The sequence below is a fragment of the Perca flavescens genome, chromosome 15, assembly GCF_004354835.1.
Source record: "Perca flavescens isolate YP-PL-M2 chromosome 15, PFLA_1.0, whole genome shotgun sequence".
NCBI classification, from domain to species: domain Eukaryota; kingdom Metazoa; phylum Chordata; class Actinopteri; order Perciformes; family Percidae; genus Perca; species Perca flavescens.
Window position 1 is genome coordinate 27,548,043 of NC_041345.1, and position 18,991 is coordinate 27,567,033.

The window sequence follows — 18,991 nt, forward strand, 5'->3', positions numbered from 1 at the left end:
CATGAGTGGTATCAATCTACTTATCTGACTCTCAACATGTAAGAAAATTGTATTTTATTATATTTCCCAAAATCACGTCTGTGGGGGTAGGCTAAATTGCTATGGGTGGACACAAGAACTGGGCAAATCTTCAAAGTCAACATGCTGCACCAGTAGCTGAAAACAATCACATTACATTACATTTTAACACTCCCCATTCCATAATCCCTCACTGTCTCATCCCAACATCCTCTTTCAACCATACATCACATTAAGGAGGTGAAGATGCGTTTGAGTTGGGCCTTTAAACTTCAGTGCAACAAAGGGTGCTTTCCATTTGGATGACATCCCCCCCCGTCAGCCCCCACCGTTCGGTTTGTGTCTGGAATATCCTTGCTTTTAGTCAGTCAAGTAAAGTAAATCTCCCTCTAATCCCTGTTGTACCAGTCTGTTCTGTTCAGCTTTAAATCTGTTATCTAAAAGAGAGACAAAGGGGGCATTTTTGTCTCCATTCAGGCCGTCATCACACCTTCCGCTCAGCTTTCAGTGATGCACGGTGAACTGAAGCTCACTTTTGCTGTTTTCCAGCTGGCATAAGGTTAGCTTCTATCTACCAAAGATGAAAAATGTTTCAGTTTTTTTTTCTATCCTATAACTACAATTGCCGTAGAGGATGTGATTGTTGTTCAATATGTAGCTATGTGCTATCTGTATGTTTGTTATACGTTGTCTACTAACAAAAATGAAAATAAAGTTACATAAAAAAAAAACATGTACTCCAGTTCAGCAGTAATCATCTTGACATCTGGCCTATGACCTCAACATGGACTGTTTCTCTATTTCTATTTCCCTCCGTTAATCCAGCAGTAATCCTCTGTTGTGTCCAGAGCCATATGGTGATCATCATAAAAAAAAACTCTGTTTAGTGCTGACTGTTTAGTGTCTGGCTGTGAAGATAAATGCTTAAAATGTGATCGGACATTTGACAGCCACAGGAAGTGCTGGCAATAGCAGATGTTCCAGAAGGCTGAAATTACAAGTTTGTTTCTTTTTTTTAATTTTTTTTAATTTTTAGATTAAAGATTTTCTGTAATGCCATACATGCAGATAAATAGTGGCTGTAGGCGGAGGTCCGTGTTTACCCGCAGGTATATCTCCGCTGGATGACTCGCTTCAGAAGGGTTGAAAATCAGCGACTTTCCCTCCTTAGCGTTTAGCTTAGTGCAGCGTCATCCTTCCCAGCTCCACCCTCTCGTCAAAGATCGTCACATCCGGTTTCAAAAAACCCATTTCGCCAAATTCGAGGCTTCAAAACGGCATTCTGCAAACCAAATGGGTGACGTCACTGCTGCTACGTCCGTTAATTTTACAATCTATGTTTACAGCGGGAATATTAAGAACCAAAAACTGTCTAGCTATGAAACAAATAATGCCAGATTAAGAGAACAGCAATTTCTGTTTTATTTTGATATATACATTCTGATTGTACCTTTTCAATCACATTGATGGATTGTCTATACCATTTATAAGACTATTAGAAGCCTCTAGTTGCTTTCTGTGCTGTTTGGAACTGAATCGCATTGAATGAGCCTTAGATGACTGCCTAAACTAATTTATAAATAACTTTCAACATGCTGCATGCACATAAAACACACGTGTAGGATTTGAACATTTCTGACTTTGGTGCCTCCAAGTGGTGGTACACCAAGAGCCACGGTCTGTCTGTAAAATTTTTTCCTTGCTACTATCACACCAAATGTTTGCTCTTGGGTTAAAAAATGGGGGGGAATTGTTGGGTCTTTGTAAATTATGGAGTGTGGTGTAGACCTACTCTATCTGAAAAGTTGTGAGTTGACACTTTAAATACAACTGAATTGAATTGGTATCAAAATATTTAAACAAGAGAGTAGACTGCGTTCATTTTCACCAGAATTTATCGATTTTTCTCCAGAAACAAAATAACATTTAAAAGAAAATCTACACACAGGGGCTTTAAAGGTACGTTGAGCAAAAACCACCCTTGCAGTGTCCTTCAGGCCTTCCAGACATTCAGTACAGACTCTTGTCTGTTTGAATGTTAAAGGGAAAGGGGAATTTGTCCATTGAAGATATCATCCAATAGTTGTTTAGGGTTGTAAAACTTAAGTTAAATAAAGTTATATAACTCCCGCTGACCGTACTATCCAGTGATTCCTTTAAACTGCTTTTGAACCACCTGTATCCCTTTTAAATCACTTTTGAGATAACCAGACCTGGGTTTTAAAGGAGTGTTATGTTCACATTGGGCTTTTCACATTGGTGGTCCCTTTGTGCCCTTTCAGTCTCACAGGGTCTCCATATTATTAGGTATCCTCCTCCTCTCAGGAGGCGGAGGGGCTCTAAGTTTGGTTCTGTGACTCGGCGTCCCAGTCCTTCCCACCGTTCCTCTTCCTGTTCCTCTCCGCCATCACCAAAGCCGCCACCACGGTGACCAGCACGGTGAAAGTGATGACGAGCACGGTGGCGGTCTCGGCGATGCAGAGCTGGCTGTCCACCCAGGCCAGCGAAGCCCCGGCCAGCTGCGGCGGACCCTGGCACGTCACGTTGCTGTAGTCATCGATGTGGAGGTGGCGAACGTGCAGGATTTTGCTGAAGACGCGGTGAAGATCGCAGTCACAGCTCCAAGGGTTGCCTGGGGGGGGATAATACAGGCTCAGAGTCTCATGGGGCTATCACAACTGCCTCATTTAGTTTGGTTGAATCACGCTAGAGTTCGTTGTTCCCCTTGGTGCTGTTCGATTGGGCAGGTGAGAACAAAGCAAGTGGTCCCCTAATACTGTATCTGAAGTCTCTTTTATATAGACCTTAGTGGTCCCCTAATACTGTACCTGAAGTCTCTTTTATATAGACCTTAGTGGTCCCCTAATACTGTATCTGAAGTCTCTTTTATATAGGCCTTAGTGGTCCCCTAATACTGTATCTGAAGTCTCTTTTATATAAACCTTAGTGGTCCCCTAATACTGTACCTGAAGTCTAATACTTTTAGTCTCTTTTATATAGACCTTAGTGGTCCCCTAATACTGTATCTGAAGTCTCTTTTATATAGGCCTTAGTGGTCCCCTAATACTGTATCTGAAGTCTCTTTTTATATAGTGGCCTGAAGTCTCTTTTATATAGACCTTGGTCCCCTAATACTGTATCTGAAGTCTCTTTTATATAGACCTTAGTGGTCCCCTAATACTGTATCTGAAGTCTCTTTTATATAGACCTTAGTGGTCCCCTAATACTGTATCTGAAGTCTCTTTTATATAGGCCTTAGTGGTCCCCTCTTTTATATACTGTATCTACTGTATCTGAAGTCTCTTTTATATAGGCCTTAGTGGTCCCCTAATACTGTATCTGAAGTCTCTTTTATATAGACCTTAGTGGTCCCCTAATACTGTATCTGAAGTCTCTTTTATATAGACCTTAGTGGTCCCCTAATACTGTATCTGAAGTCTCTTTTATATAGACCTTAGTGGTCCCCTAATACTGTATCTGAAGTCTCTTTCCCATAATTCAGCCTTGGTGCAGAATTACAGCCACTAGAGCCAGTCCCACAATGAGCTTTCCTGAGGATGTGCCATTTCTGTGTCTGTAGCTTTAAATGCTATTGAGGAGGAGAGGGAAGGGGGGGCAAGGTGGAGGGTGGGGGTCTGGCCTTGACCAACTGCCACTTTGCTCGTTTGAAAGCCATGATGTCTCTCTCTCATGGGTGGGCCAAATTCTCTGGGTGGGCAAAGCAGAGAAAGGGGAGGTTACCTTGCTCCTTATGACCTCATAAGGAGAAGATTCCTGATCGGCCCATCTGAGCTTTCATTTTCTCAAAGGCAGAGCAGGATACCCAGGGCTCGGTTTACACCTATCGCCATTTCTAGCTACTGGGGGACCATAGACAGGCTGGGGGAACTCATATTAATGTTAAATAACCTCATAAAGTGAAAATTTCATGCCATGGGATCTTTAAGGCGTATGACTGGTAATTGTTGATTTGATTATGAAATAATATTTCATTATTACTACATACCAAATTATTCAATTTTTACAAGAACAGTTTGTTGTTATGACAACATTGATCTTGCTATATCCCCAAATCTCCCGTTATTAAACAAAATCAACTTACCTTGTTAAAACATGAAACATTTCTCATTATTAACGGCATACAAACTTTTCTCATTAAAACAAGACTGGATACCGTATTATGTTATATACATAAATACTCAAATAACTATGTAGGGAGATACATTATGTGATGAGGAATGGTAGTCAGGTCTTTACTTGGGATAGACAGAGGCTGGGATTCTGGGCTTTCATACTGATAAGAGAAAGGCCATGATCTGGATGTGCATTAAGGGCATTATCATTCCTAATGCCATCTGTCCTTGTATGTATTGCTCTCGCTGGCCGAAGGGCAGGATATGTTCATTCTTGTCAGATAATATCTGCCATCTGGTAGTCAACACTGCATGTGACGTACCACAAAACAACACACAATGTCTAGATCATCATGTTGTATGATTGATCAGTGTCTCTTCAGGCTTTGACTATAACTTGTTTATGTTTTAACCATAAACTCTCAGTTTAGTTAGAAATTAGTGGTCAGCCATTGGTTTGTGGACTGCTGTTTTGAAGCCTTAAGTTTGGCAATTTGTCCGTCCCCATCTCGTTTTTTAAAAAACTGGACATGATGATTTTTGATGCTGGGGAAGATGATGCCGCCAAGCTAGTGTTGCTTGTGGTTGCAATGGCGCTGCGCTAACCTAAACGCCAAAGAGGTAAAGTTGCTGAATACAAGTTCAGAGCTTTTTTAATGTACACAGTGCCATGGTGAACACTGCTAAGCCTCTGTCCTGATTGACAGGTCTGCGTGTAGCCACGCCCCTAAAGCGTCCCCTGCTTTATCGTCAATTTTCAAATAAATGGGACCATTGTTTACAAAATACAAAATCATGCTGTATTGAAGAAGACATGGAACTAGCAATCGAGGCCATAAACTCATTAAGAAAAAATGTATGATATTTGAAACCTGACAGCTGGATGTGTGTAGCTGTTGTATGTAGGCTGATCAAGGTCTTAAACTTGAGGTGATGCAGGTTGTTTCCCTCCAGAGCAAGGACTGCCAGGCTGTAGAGAGGGGCCAGAGCATCATTTTCTATGTAGGAGATGTTGTTGTTACTCAGCTGGAGCACCTAGACAGACACAACCGGTATTCAGACAGACAGGCATACGGGCAACTTGGTATACACTGTTACGAGAGGTCGTTTGAGTGGTTAGCTGATAGGGCAAGTGCTGACATGTGACATAAGGGGCCGTGTTTGTGTGACGCTGATAACTCAGTCCATTGCAGGTGTGTGAGTGAGATTCGGGTGGAGATTGTTTCCGGCAGGAGACAATCTCGGAAGCGGCACGCTGACGGCTGCAAACGACACAATTTCTACACGGAGAACGCTATCGAAAAGAGAAAGACGCTGAAAGACTATTCTTGTTTTCCGACAACACAACTTTTGTAAATACCTGAACTACAACAACATGGAAGAGCAGGGCTGGCCCGACGAGGACGCGGACAAAGGAGAGGACGCGGAACAGTGAATGCGAAAACAGCGGCCATCCAACGGCAGAAGAGACCGACGCCGGCAGGCCCGGCTCAACTCACGTTGAATGCATCACGCAGGGAAAAGGAGAGCCGGGGATTAATGTTACCGGCTAGGCTGGCCTATAGTAGCTGTGTTACGAGCACAGGTTATCTTAGCCTTGTAGCAACACACACAATCATTTCAAAATCATTTCGTCATTTCTGCACCTCTAGTCCAGGCAGCATATCCAGGCTCCCCTGCTGCAGCACAGTCAGTTTGTTGTTGTGCAGGTAGAGGTGTCTAAGCCTGGAGAGGCCCCTGAACACGCCGGAGCCAATCGTCACCAGCTGGTTATAACTGAGGTCCAGCTTCTCCATGTTGTCCAGATACTCCAAGCTGACAGAAGGAGGGAGAGACAATGACAGGGTGAGACGCAGAGACAAGCAGACCGAGCCAAAGCTCAACCCCCTATGTGCTGAATACTGCTGTCTGTAGCTTCATCTGTTGCTTGATGATGCTGCTGTTTTAGAAAACAGTGGCTTATGTAGTCGTCTACTTCCTGTTTACACTGGCAAGCACAAGCCCAGTGTATGTGAATGGTCACTCTATATAACTATGTGGAGAGATACAGTATGTGGTCAGGAATGGTAGTCGCGTCTTCACTGGAAATTGACACATGCTGGGATTAAGAGAGAGGCCATGATCTGGATGTGCATTAAGTGCATCGTCATTCCTAAAGCCATCTGTCTTTGTGCGTATTGCTCTTGCTGGCCGGAGGGCAGGAGATGTTCATTCTTGTCAGATAATATCATCAAGTAGTATGAATTTATGTTTTTCTGAGACATTGTTCTTGTTTAAATCAAATACTATTAATGGTAAGTAAAAACTATAAAATGATATGCTGCAAAAGTTTATTTTCAAATGCAATGATTTGGTACATAGCAATGACAAGACAATGTGTCATAATTACATGAAAACTATGTAGTTATGACATGCAAAGGAAACAAAAAATATGTCTAACATTAGCGAAAAAATGCTTTCACTGGGTGGATCTTTTGCCAATATTTTGTATGTAAAGCAGAAAAGGGGAACAACATGAAAGTATAGTGCAAGTTATGCCTATATTTTGTATTGAGGTAATGGAAAGTAATCAAGCTAAAGGTCAATATGAGGTCATATATAGTAGAAAGTGAGATTTCAATGTCTTTTTTACAAAGCAGGTCATGGTAATATAGAAATACTGTAAAAGTATCATAATGTGCTCAAACCAGGGAGAAATGCACACAGCCCGTATTCAGAAACTGTGCCATTGAACGAGCCTCCAGGACATCTTCACCGTTGTGATCAACTATACTGTATATAGGTAGAAAGTGTTTCTACAGTGCCGTTACAGTTATTCCCCGGCTGTAATGACGGTGCAGAAGACCCGAAAAGGCTGACCAATCAGAGCAGACTGGGCTTTTTCTGGAGGGGAGCTTAAAGAGACAGGTGCTAAAATGGAGGGTGAATAAAGGTCTATTCAGACAAACAGTATGAGAAAAATAAAGTGTTTTTTGAACATTGAAGCATGTAAACATGTTCTAGTAGAAACTCAAAATACAAGTATGAACCAGAAAATGAGCATGATATGGGAACTTTAATATTGTGACACTTGGCTAACGTTAACGACTAAAATTATTTAACAGCTAATTGGTAACTGTATCGGAATACATTTTTAAAAGTGACCCTCCGAACCGTCATTATAGCTGATTTAAATTCAAGTTTGCAACTTTACATTTATCAGTGACCTCGGGGATCCTTACCATAGGAACACAGGAGACTCCTGGATAACTTCATAGTACTGGAAGTTAACCTTTACTGTCAAAAGAGCCATTTTCGGCCAAAACATTTTTTTTTTTTAATCTGTCTGGAGCCACAAAACATATTTAAAGTTTAAATTAGCCTTTCAACATTACTAATAGTTCTTAGTGAACATTCATTAATATGGTGATGATTTTTATGGCCCTGTCTTTGACGGTCTTTGCAGAGAGGGGCAATATTTAAAAGATAAGGTGCTGGGCCGTAGGCTAAGACCCACATTTCAGTTGAATGAAACGTTATGTAAATTGATTATGTAAGAATCACTAAGCCTGTTGATAAATACAAATTTAAATGTTTAAAAATAATCCTTATTCATTTCCATATACTATTTTGTCAAAGCTATAGGGAGCCACTAGAGAGGGGCTAAGGAGGTGCAGGTTGCAGACCCCTGGTATAAACCATGTGTAACTGTGCTTCCCTATCCATCAGTCCCTGCTCTGAGGAGCTGGAGGAAGCTGATAGGAATTAGGGCTGTACTATATATATATATATATATATATATATATATATATAGTATATATATATATATTGTTTTTTTAATCATTATCGCAATATCAACTTATTAAAATGACTTCCTTTCATTTGTTCAAAATTCAACAAGCAACTTGTTGCATTTTAGCAGAATACTGAAAGTGCAGAAATGCAGAAATTAGTCAATTATATCTGTTTATTTATGGCAAGTAATATTGTTATTGCGATATTCAACAACGTTACCACATATTGCATATTTTCCTCATATCGTGCAGCCCTAATAGGAATACAGGCGTATGATGGTGGAAGAAAGCTGGACTTCGGTTGCACTTTGAGACAGACCGGTACCTGTATCCAGAGACGTGATGTAGGTTGTTGTGCTCCAGTCGCAGCTCTCTGAGAGCAGACAGACTGGCTGAGAAGTCGACAGGTAGAGATGTTAACTGGTTCCAACTGAGATCCAGCTTCTCCAGGAAGGACAGCGGAAAAAATGCCTGTGGAGATAAAGACAGAGAGATAAAGAGAAGCATACAATGTATCTATGGCCCCTTCTTTTTCTTAAAAAGACACAAACCTACTCCATCCATCTTCCCTTTCCCCGCCATTGCACTTTAATCCAGGCCTTCTCCCTCCCTCTTTTCTCCTTCCATAACGTCTTCCCTCAGCCCTGTCTGCTAAAAATTACATTCCCGTACTAAACTGCTTTCCTAATTCCGTTTTAAGCGCAAGACTACTTGAAACTTTCAAATGTTAATTCTTTGCTTGGGATGTGTTGTATGTAGTGCCTGAAATGGACCAGTACTCAGCAGTACCGAGTACCGGCACTTCTGATTTTTGTCCACGTGAGTACCCTTACTTCTAATTGATATCATCAGTATTAATAATAGGTTGATATTTATACCAAAATAGGCTACATATCATGATTTATTGTGGGGGGGGGGAACAAGCAATTCTATGTAATATCAGACATTCAGCACCCCAATATAGCTCAAATGGAATGATACGGATCATTTTATTTATGTGTTCCTGTAATTGTAAAGTGCATTGAGGCAGTTTTTTTTATTATTCAAATTTTTATTAGGAACACATTGGTGTAAATAATACAGCACAACCACTATGCATCTTTTTCTGATTTAAAGAAAAATAAATGAAAATGAAATACTTAAACGTAATTGCCAATCCAGAGAAAATAAATGAGTGAAAGGAAAAAGAAAAATTCTAACAAAGAAAAATCAAAAAAGAAGAACTTGGTTACACAAGTGGACATTGAGGCAGTGTTAATAGTGATTTTACACTTTCAATAAATTTGATTGATTGATTGAGCCAACAGGGCGCCCCGATTTTCAGGAATTTTCTTCAAAACATTTAGCATTTAATGCCTTTTTTTTTAATCGTCATCGTGATATCAACCGGCGCAATAAACAAATCGCGAAAGGTTGCGACATATCGGCAAAGACACTCAAGAAATTTTTTGTGTTAGTTGAAAGAACTGAGTACACTTTGATATTTGTTTATTTATCGCGAGTAATATTGTTATCGCAATATTCAACAATGTTATTGCATATTTTCCTCATAGCGTGCAGCCCTAGCATTTTTCCATTTTAAAGTTCCCACGTCCCTGCGTTCCTACCTGTGGTTGCAGTTCTTGTATCTGGCTGTTGGTCAGCACCAGCACCCGCAGGGACCAGAGTCCAGTGAAGGCTCCGGCGCCAATCTGGCTCAGATTGTTTCCTCCCAGCTCCAGCAGCCACGTGGCGTGTGGGAGGCCCCTGGGAACATGCTGGAACCCCCGCTCGCGGCAGTCCACCAGGTCAGCGTGCTCGTAACAAATGCACTGGTGTGGACACAAGTTTGAGCAATCCACGGGTGGAAAGAGGCATAGCGGGGTATGAAATGCAAGAAGGAAGAAGAGAAGGACCGGGGAAAGGAGACACATATTTCCACCGGACAGCAAGAGGATGGAGGGCAGCTTGTTCCCGACGAGTAAAGTCTGGAAAAGTTGAATGAAGCTTGGTGGTCTGTAGTTTTTGTCAAGCCTCGCAGTCAGCCTGGAAATAAGAAAGCAAGCATAGCACAAAGGTTTAAAGATCCCATGACATGCTGCTTTTTGGATGCTTTTATATAGGCCTTAGTGTTCCACTAATACTGTATCTGAAGTCTCTTTAAATAGGCCTTAGTGGTCCTCTAATACTGTATCTGAAGTCTCTTTTATATAGACCTTAGTGGTCCCCTAATACTGTATCTGAAGTCTCTTATATAGGCCTTAGTGGTCCTCTAATACTGTGTCTGAAGTCTCTTTTATATAGGCCTTAGTGGTCCTCTAATACTGTGTCTGAAGTCTCTTTTATATAGACCTTAGTGGTCCCCTAATACTGTATCTGAAGTCTCTTTTATATAGACCTTAGTGGTCCCCTAATACTGTATCTGAAGTCTCTTTTATATAGGCCTTAGTGGTCCCCTAATACTGTATCTGAAGTCTCGTTTATATAGGCCTTAGTGGTCCCCTAATACTGTATCTGAAGTCTCTTTTATATAGACCTTAGTGGTCCTCTAATACTGTATCTGAAGTCTCTTTTATATATGCCTTAGTGGTCCCCTAATACTGTATCTGAAGTCTCTTTTATATAGACCTTAGTGGTCCCCTAATACTGTATCTGAAGTCTCTTTTATATAGACCTTAGTGGTCCCCTAATACTGTATCTGAAGTCTCTTTTATATAGACCTTAGTGGTCCCCTATACTGTATCTGAAGTCTCTTTTATATAGACCTTAGTGGTCCCCTAATACTGTATCTGAAGTCTCTTTTATATAGACCTTAGTGGTTCCCTAATACTGTATCTGAAGTCTCTTTTATATAGACCTTAGTGGTCCTCTAATACTGTATCTGAAGTCTCTTTTATATAGACCTTAGTGGTCCCCTAATACTGTATCTGAAGTCTCTTTTATATAGACCTTAATGGTCCCCTAATACTGTATCTGAAGTCTCTTTTATATAGACCTTAGTGGTCCCCTAATACTGTATCTGAAGTCTCTTTTATATAGACCTTAGTGGTCCCCTAATACTGTATCTGAAGTCTCTTTTATATAGACCTTAGTGGTCCCCTTATACTGAATCTGAAGTCTCTTTCCCGAAATTCAGCCTTGGTGCAGAATTACAGCCACTAGAGCCAGTCCCACAATGAGCTTTCCTTAGGATGTGCCATTTCTGTGTCTGTACCTATAAATGCCATTGAGGAGGAGAGATGGGGAGGGTAAGGTGGAGGATGTGGGTGTGGCCTTGACCAACTGCCACGCTTTGCTTGTTTGCAAGTGATGATGTCTCTCTCTCTCTCATGGGTGGGCCAAATTCTCTGCGCGGGCAAAGCAGAGAAAGGGGAGGTAACCTTTCCCCTTATGATGTCATAAAAGGGAAGAGTCCAGATCGGCCCATCTGAGCTTTCATTTTCTCAAAGGCAGAGCAGGATCACACCATTTCTAGCCACCGGGGGACCATAGGCAGGCTGGGGGAACGCATATTAATGTTAAAAAACCTCATAAAGTGAAATTTTCATGCCATGGGACCTTTAAGTTGACAGTTCAAAGTCACATGGTGGATACATTTACTATCAAATCTGGTGACAATTCCCAACTTCTGGAAAGGAGATATTAATTTACCAGAGGTGGAAGAAGTATTCGGATCCTTTACTGAAGTAGAGGTACTAATACCAGACTGTAAAAATACTCTTAAGTAAAAAAAAAAAAAAAAAAAAAAAAACGTTTCCCTAACTGGTAAGGTCTTGCCGATCCTGCCACCATGTTTATAGTAGGATTCCAACAAAATCTGATTCCAGGTTGCATTGTGTGTTGATCTGTGCTTACCCAATCAGAGCGTTCTGCTCATTTAGATTAATTAGTAGTGGGCTGAACATTCCATCTAGCAGCGACTCCGAGCATGTGTGGGAGGGGAGACAAAAGGCTCTCAGAAAAGGGTATAAATTCAACCCAACTTTTTAAATAAGTGCTTATAAGACCCATATAAACTAAGTATATAAAGTATGGTGGTGGACTGGTAGCTGGAGAGATGCCAGTTCGCCCTCCTGGGCACTACCAAGGTGCTCTTGAGCAAGGCACCGAACCCCCAACCGCTCGGGGTGCCTTTCCATGGGCAGCCCCCTCACTCTGACATCTCTCCATTTAGTGCATGTAGAGGTACTGAGCATGTGTGTGTGTAACTCAGGCCTGTGTGTAACGTGTGTAGTAACAACAGAGTCAAAATGTGATTTCCCCTTGCGGGATTAAAAGTATAAATTATTAATTATTAATCAAACGGTAGAGATATAAGTTATATAAGCATCACCATATGGGAATATGGGAGTATGTAAGTATCATCAGGAAAATGTACTTAAAGTATTGAAAGTAAAAGTACTCAATGCAGGAAAAATTTTAGGAACTGGAAACGATCCAAACAGTTCTGTCAATCAACTAAGTGTTTAATCTGCTAATCATATCAGCTGGACTTGTATATTGTCGGGTAGTTTCATCTATAATACATCATATTTTATAAACTGCATGTGTTTTGTGTGCAAACATCTTAATGTGTGAAGTAACTAGTAACTAAAGCTGTCAGATGAATGTAGTGGAGTTAAAAAGTACAATATCTCTCTCTGAAATGTAGCGGACTAGGAGTAGAAAGTGGCATTAAAAGAAAAGACTCAAGTACCTCAACATTTGTATTGAAGTACACTTCTGGAGTAAATGTACTAAGTAACATTCCACCACTGCTTTTTAGTACCTTTTCTTGTTTGTTTGAATATGATTTAGGAATATGCAAAACAAATATGGCCCAGCATTGACAGCTACCGAGGTTCCCCTCTATACCTAGAATGGCACGCGTGTTTCTTCAATAAAAGGCCAGCGTAAAAGAAAAACAGTCACCACATTTTTACATAATTGACTTTAAAAAAAAAAAAATCTTTCTCATAATTGTAATAAATCTCACATTTTTTCATCCGCTTTATTTTCCCATCCTAATGTAATGACATCATCACAGCCATTAAGAGCAGAGAGGATTAAACTCAGTGAGCCTGTCTGGTTTGTTTTTTTTCCCTCTTAACCTGTTCACTATAAATACTAATACATATTTTTTTATAATGTATAATATTGTCAAGAAACGTGATTTGTTTCCCCCCTGGTTGATAAAACATGGGGGGAGGAGGGGGTGATCAGTCTGCATACACTAAAGACAATGAGTCGGTGTTACTGTGACAGAAATCTATGCATTTTCCTGTTATTTCTGACAATTTGATCAACAAAAATGTATTTTGTGCTTGAATAAATGATACTACAATTAACAAAACTGTTTAAAAAAATAAATAATAATATTTGAATACCGTTAAAGTCACAGGGAGAGTCCGGTAGAACTGAGATAAGCGCTCCTATTCAAGTTCACGTTCTGCTTGTTCAACGGTTGTTTGGTAAATTCCTATTAAACCCATTCAGAGAGGATATGGAGTGTTATTTTTATTCTCAATTCTTATTTTATTCTTAATTCGTGATTTTTCTTTGGTGCTGGCTAAAAACCCTAAGTCTGTGACCTCTATTAAGTGTATTTTTTATATTTTTAAAACAAAAAATTAACAATTAAATCAAAAAGAAAGAGTTAAACCAGCATCCACATGACACAGATGGCATCTCTGATCTAGGCCTGGAACAATTCCAAATGTCGCTGCACAACTAATTGTTTCCAAAATAATTGCGATTAACAATAGAATTTTCTCTTTCAGTCAAATAAAAAAAAAAATGCATTCATTTATTACTTTTTTAAACAAATTGAAGTTTTCAAGGAGACATCTTTTGGTTATATATCACTGTTATATGACCCAGATTATGTAATAACACAAACACACCTGAAGTAAACAACGCCTCTTTGTAATCATAAAACTATTTTTCTAACTGTACCCCCCCCCCCCACACACACACACACACACGTCATTTTTGTTGCTATGAACGTGTTTAGGGTCAAGCGCCAACAACTAGCAATTGAAAAAATGACAAACAGTACTGTATATAGTCTGACCAATAACAACTTATATAATTACAATTTGGCATATCTAAACAAAATCAAATAGATGCCTTAAGACCTTAGCAAATGTTTGACAGGAAACCTTGATTATGTAAAAAAATAAAATAAATAATGGACAATAAGACATTGATGTAATAATTGTTACAGGTCTACTCGGAGGTCTCACCCTCTCGCTCTGTCTCTCTCTTCCTCCGAAACGTAACTCACCTCCTCTGCTGATGGAGAGCCCGGACATCTCCATACTGGATCGCTTACTTCCCAGGATGACAGCTATGGGCAGGGACAGTTAGGGACATGATGGAGAGAGAGAGAGAGAGACAGAGTGATGATGCTGATGGAGACTCTCAGTGCATTCAGCTGTGTCACTAATCCTCTAATCCTGTCCAATCACCAAATGCTTCGTCTCATCCACTGAACTCTGGCAGCTCGTCGGATGTTTTCATCATGTCTCTGCCCCCATCCCCACCCCCCTCACTTCCTGTCAATAAGACAGGGAGCCTTGGCTTCTCTCCATCTGTCTGTTTCACTGACTTTAATATTTCATAAATAAAGTGAAGTTTCCAGTGTGTGTGTGTGTGTGTGTGTGTTTGTTTGTCAGCATTGTGAGTACAAATACTGTACCTGAGTAGAATTTTCACGTAGGCCTATCTGTACTTTGTTATTCATATCTCTGGAAACTTTCACTTTTACTCCACTCCCTAAATAAAATGTATACTTTTACTCTGATACATCTCCCCTAACATCTCTACTACTGGTTACTATAAAACAGGGGTGTCAAACTCAATTTCACTAAGGGCCACACTGGAAATGATGATCACGATAAGGGCCAGACATGTTGATTTTACTGACATGCTTTTATTTAGCAAAAAATAATAATAAAAAAGTCAATTAACTTTGTATTATTATTATTATTAGCTGTGAACCTAAATTGAAATGCGGGCCAGATCAAAATTCGCAAGGGGCCGGATTTGGCCCCCCGGGCCTTGATTTTGAGTTTGACCCACTTTTTTGCGCCACTGTACAGGACGTACTGCTCCGCCTTTCCGCTGTCACATGATAAACTCACAGGGTGCTGCTAATGCTGCTAATGGGTATCGTAGCTTCCCGGGCCCCGGCGAGTTTGAAGAAGGAAACATGGAGGACCACACGTATTCAAAATCCACATTTCAGGAACAGGAGTCTTCTTCAAGGATATTGAAAAGAGCAAGAGACCGGCTTTTTGAAGCGTGGAGGCTACCGTAGCTGTAATACGTACTTTGAACTACGTGGCGAGCGAGAGTTGATTGCGATATATGATCTCAACGCTAGATGGGAGAGAAATTCTTACACATTAATAACAGAAAATTACTTTTGATACTTAAGATTAACATTCTTGTTATACTTAACATTCGAAAACTTTAAGACTTTTACTCAAGTAATATTCTAAAAGGTGACTTGAACTTCTTCTACCAAAGTCATTTATGTGGTACGATACTTGTTCTTTTACTCAAGTATTGAGTATTGAGACTGTTTTTCAGAGGGTGAGACAGATTGATGACCAACAGAGAAATAAACAAAAGCACACATTAAAATCAAAGCTAAGAGTACCAAAAATATTCTACTCAACTAAACGTACCATCACTTTGATGTATTCTTTTACTTAGTAAATACTTATTAAACTTATTCAAATTGCAGTCTTTTGTGATTTGTTAAGGGAACAAAGCCATATGTCTTTTAACCAAGCAGATTCAAAGCAGAGTACCTTTATCTTAGCGCCAGTTATTACTCCGCCTTAAAAAAAAAAACTGTAACAACCAAGGTTACTAGTTTTGAATTTTCAATTAGTTCTTATTTTATTTTAGTGTTGACTTTTCTATTTCATTTTAGTTTTCTGTGTGGATGCTAGTGTTACTTTAGTTTCAGTTTGTCAGAATGATTTAGTTTTTTATATTTTTGGTTGTACAGTAGTAGTAGTAGTAGTAGTAGTAGTTTTGATGTTAGAGCCAGGTATAATGTCTCAGTAGCTACACGCACATACACATTCCAGGAATGGAGAACGCTATGGGAACAGCCACAACAAGGCCCGGAACCCACCCCCTGACTCTTTTTTTTTTTTTTTTTTTTTGGAGGCCTTTCCCACCTTTCATTTTTGACAGGACAGCTGGGTGAGAAAGGGGGAAGAGAGGGGGGGGGAGACATGCATGAAATTTGTCACAGGTCGGATTTGAACCCTAGACCTCTGCGTCGAGGCATAAACCTCTCAGTATACAGTATGTGCGCCTGCTCTACCACTGAGCCCACCTCTGGCTCTACATGCCATTGTACTTAATCTGCTGTTCTGCTCTTTTTATCTTCATTTTTACTCTTATTTTTAATATATTCTGTGTATGTATATACAGTGAGGAAAATAAGTATTTGAACCCCTGCTATTTTGCAAGTTCTCCCACTTAGAAATCATGGAGGGGTCTGAAATTGTCATCGTAGGTGCATGTCCACTGTGAGAGACATAATCTAAAAACAATGTATGATTTTGTAACTATTTATTTGTATGATACAGCTGCAAATAAGTATTTGAACACCTGAGAAAATCAATGTTAATATTTGGTACAGTAGCCTTTGTTTGCAGGTACAGAGGTCAAACGTTTCCTGTAGTTTTTCACCAGCTTTGCACACACTGCAGGAGGGATTTTGGCCCACTCCTCCACACAGATCTTCTCTAGATCAGTCAGGTTTCTGGGCTGTCGCTGAGAAACACAGAGTTTGAGCTCCCTCCAAAGATTCTCTATTGGGTTTAGGTCTGGAGACTGGCTAGGCCACGCCAGAACCTTCATATGCTTCTTACAGAGCCACTCCTTGGTTATCCTGGCTGTGTGCTTTGGGTCATTGTCATGTTGGAAGACCCAGCCTCGACCCATCTTCAATGCTCTAACTGAGGGAAGGAGGTTGTTCCCCAAAATCTCGCAATACATGGCCCCGGTCATCCTCTCCTTAATACAGTGCAGTCGCCCTGTCCCATGTGCAGAAAAACACCCCCAAAGCATGATGCTACCACCCCCATGCTTCACAGTAGGGATGGTGTTCTTGGGATGGTACTCATCATTCTTCTTCCTCCAAACACAGTTAGTGGAATTATGACCAAAAAGTTCTATTTTGGTCTCATCTGACCACATGACTTCTCCCATGACTCCTCTGGATCATCCAAATGGTCATTGGCAAACTTAAGACGGGCCTTTACATGTGCTGGTTTAAGCAGGGGAACCTTCTGTGCCATGCATGATTTCAAACCATGACCTCTTAGTGTATTACCAACAGTAACCTTGGAAACGGTGGTCGCAGCTCTTTTCAGGTCATTGACCCCCAGCTCCTCCCGTGTAGTTCTGGGCTGATTTCTCACCTTTCTTAGGATCATTGAGACCCCACGAGGTGAGATCTTAGTTATCCAGTCAATTCACCAAAAGACACGCCCCCCAATGTCTCCTACAACAACAGCACGGAAAACAATCTTGGAGGCTGAAAAACATAATGACATCATAGATCTTTTTTTTTTTTTTTTTTTTTTTTTTTAACAACAACTCAGAAAAGAGAAGGCATGGAGTTTAACTGTAGGAGTGCTTGGAGTGGACGGTAGATACTAGCTTAATAGACACGGGACTGTTCTGTAAAGTACTTGTAGAGACAACACAGTCTGCGAGTCGGGCAGCAAGACTTCTGAGACGCTCCCGGTGTGGTTTGGCGCATGGCGGAGGACGGGACTAAACCGGAACAGTGGAGAATCGGAGTCAGGGTTATGGGATGCAGGCCTGTTTTAACAGTAAGAGTTGTAATGGATTTTTGGTTGCATGCAATTTCCTTCAGCCTACCACGTCTGCTTCCGCCTCATGTCCTGCAATTAGAGCTGGGCAATATATCAATACTATATAGATAGCGTGATATGAGACTGGATATCGTCTTAGATTTTGGATATCGTGATATGACATAAGTGTTGTCTTTTCCTGGTTTTAAAGGCTGCATTACAGTAAAGTGATGTCATTTTCTGACCTTACCAGACTATTGTAGCTGTTCTATTATTTGCCTTTACCCACTTATTAATTATATCCACATTACTGGCGATTATTTATAAAAATCTCATTGTGTACAATATCATTGCGGTATCGATACCAAGGCATTTGGTCAAAAAATATTGTGATATTTGATTTTCTCCATATCGCCCAGCACTACCTACAATGTGTCCCATTTCCTTGATATCTCAGTCCCAACGCAGGGTTTTCCCTTCCATTATAAGGGTTAGGTACAGCACCAAAGCCTTCTGGGCTGCACCTAAGCCGAATAAATGCCAAATCATCACCACGAACTGAATCTCCGATCTAACGATTGCAGTTGGACCCCATTGGACTTCCTTAGGAAGTTATTTTATTTATTATCTGCTCTAGCTTTTTCAACGTTTGAGACACATATGGTAATAACAGTCCAAAATTATGTGAAATTGCAGTCATTTCTTTTTTATTGACAACGTAACATTTTCTTGAGGGAGGACCCCTAGACTCCCTGCCAATTATGTGCACCCAAGTCTAAAACACTGCAACGTGTCTAACAGCAGTACTTCATTCTAGGGTTTGCAGTAAAAGCAACATATTCTGCTATTAAACTTAACTGTACATTCTTTTATTATTTTTACCTTTTACAGTATTAAACAACAAACTAAATGGGTCCGGAAATGCAAGGTACATCACAGATGCTTCACAGATGCTTCAACTGCACTGAAGTGCTTTCAGGTGGAGTTTTTTTTCCCCCTTTAACAAAAGCAGAATCCGAACAGCCTAGTTATGTCTGAAAAGCTTGATCCCCATCCAGCTCCAGAGGTGGAAGAAGACGTAGACGGGGATGGTGATGGGCAGCAACAGGCTGTAGAAACACACGCTGCTACTGCTTGTGCAGCCCTGAGGGAAGTTCTCGTCCACTGCAGCCGAGTAGAACAGACCGAAGAGCGACACTATTGGGACCAGGCCCACCATCACGGACAGGGACAACATACTTGCAGATGGGTTTCTAAT

General features: G+C 40.5%; 2 protein-coding genes across 2 annotated transcripts; both read right to left on the reverse strand.

Moving 5' to 3' along the window:
• Positions 1 to 2,186: 2,186 nt before the first annotated feature.
• LOC114570206 (leucine-rich repeat-containing protein 70) lies at positions 2,187 to 14,202 on the reverse strand. Its single transcript, XM_028600460.1, has 6 exons — positions 14,128 to 14,202; positions 9,532 to 9,735; positions 8,250 to 8,395; positions 5,798 to 5,966; positions 5,024 to 5,186; positions 2,187 to 2,650 (listed from the first exon to the last, which is right to left on the reverse strand). Exons 1-6 carry the CDS (start codon positions 14,200 to 14,202, stop codon positions 2,358 to 2,360), a joined length of 1,050 nt encoding a protein of 349 aa, XP_028456261.1. The 3' UTR covers positions 2,187 to 2,357.
• A 4,211-nt stretch (positions 14,203 to 18,413) lies between these two features.
• Positions 18,414 to 18,986, reverse strand: LOC114570000 (phosphatidylinositol N-acetylglucosaminyltransferase subunit Y-like). The gene has a single exon (XM_028600192.1). It carries the CDS (start codon positions 18,968 to 18,970, stop codon positions 18,758 to 18,760), a length of 213 nt encoding a protein of 70 aa, XP_028455993.1. The 5' UTR covers positions 18,971 to 18,986; the 3' UTR covers positions 18,414 to 18,757.
• Positions 18,987 to 18,991: the final 5 nt, after the last annotated feature.

Excerpts from the sequence above, each read along its gene's own strand:
- LOC114570000 (XM_028600192.1), bottom strand. The coding sequence starts at position 18,970 with ATGTTGTCCCTGTCCGTGATGGTGGGCCTGGTCCCAATAGTGTCGCTC.
- LOC114570206 (XM_028600460.1), bottom strand. The coding sequence starts at position 14,202 with ATGGAGATGTCCGGGCTCTCCATCAGCAGAGGAGGTGAGTTACGTTTC. Across the intron at positions 9,736-14,127 it reads GAGAGAGACAGAGCGAGAGG|TGCATTTGTTACGAGCACGC; the intron begins GTGAGACCTCCG and ends TGTCCACACCAG. Across the intron at positions 5,187-5,797 it reads ATATGCTGCCTGGACTAGAG|GTGCTCCAGCTGAGTAACAA; the intron begins GTGCAGAAATGA and ends GTGTCTGTCTAG.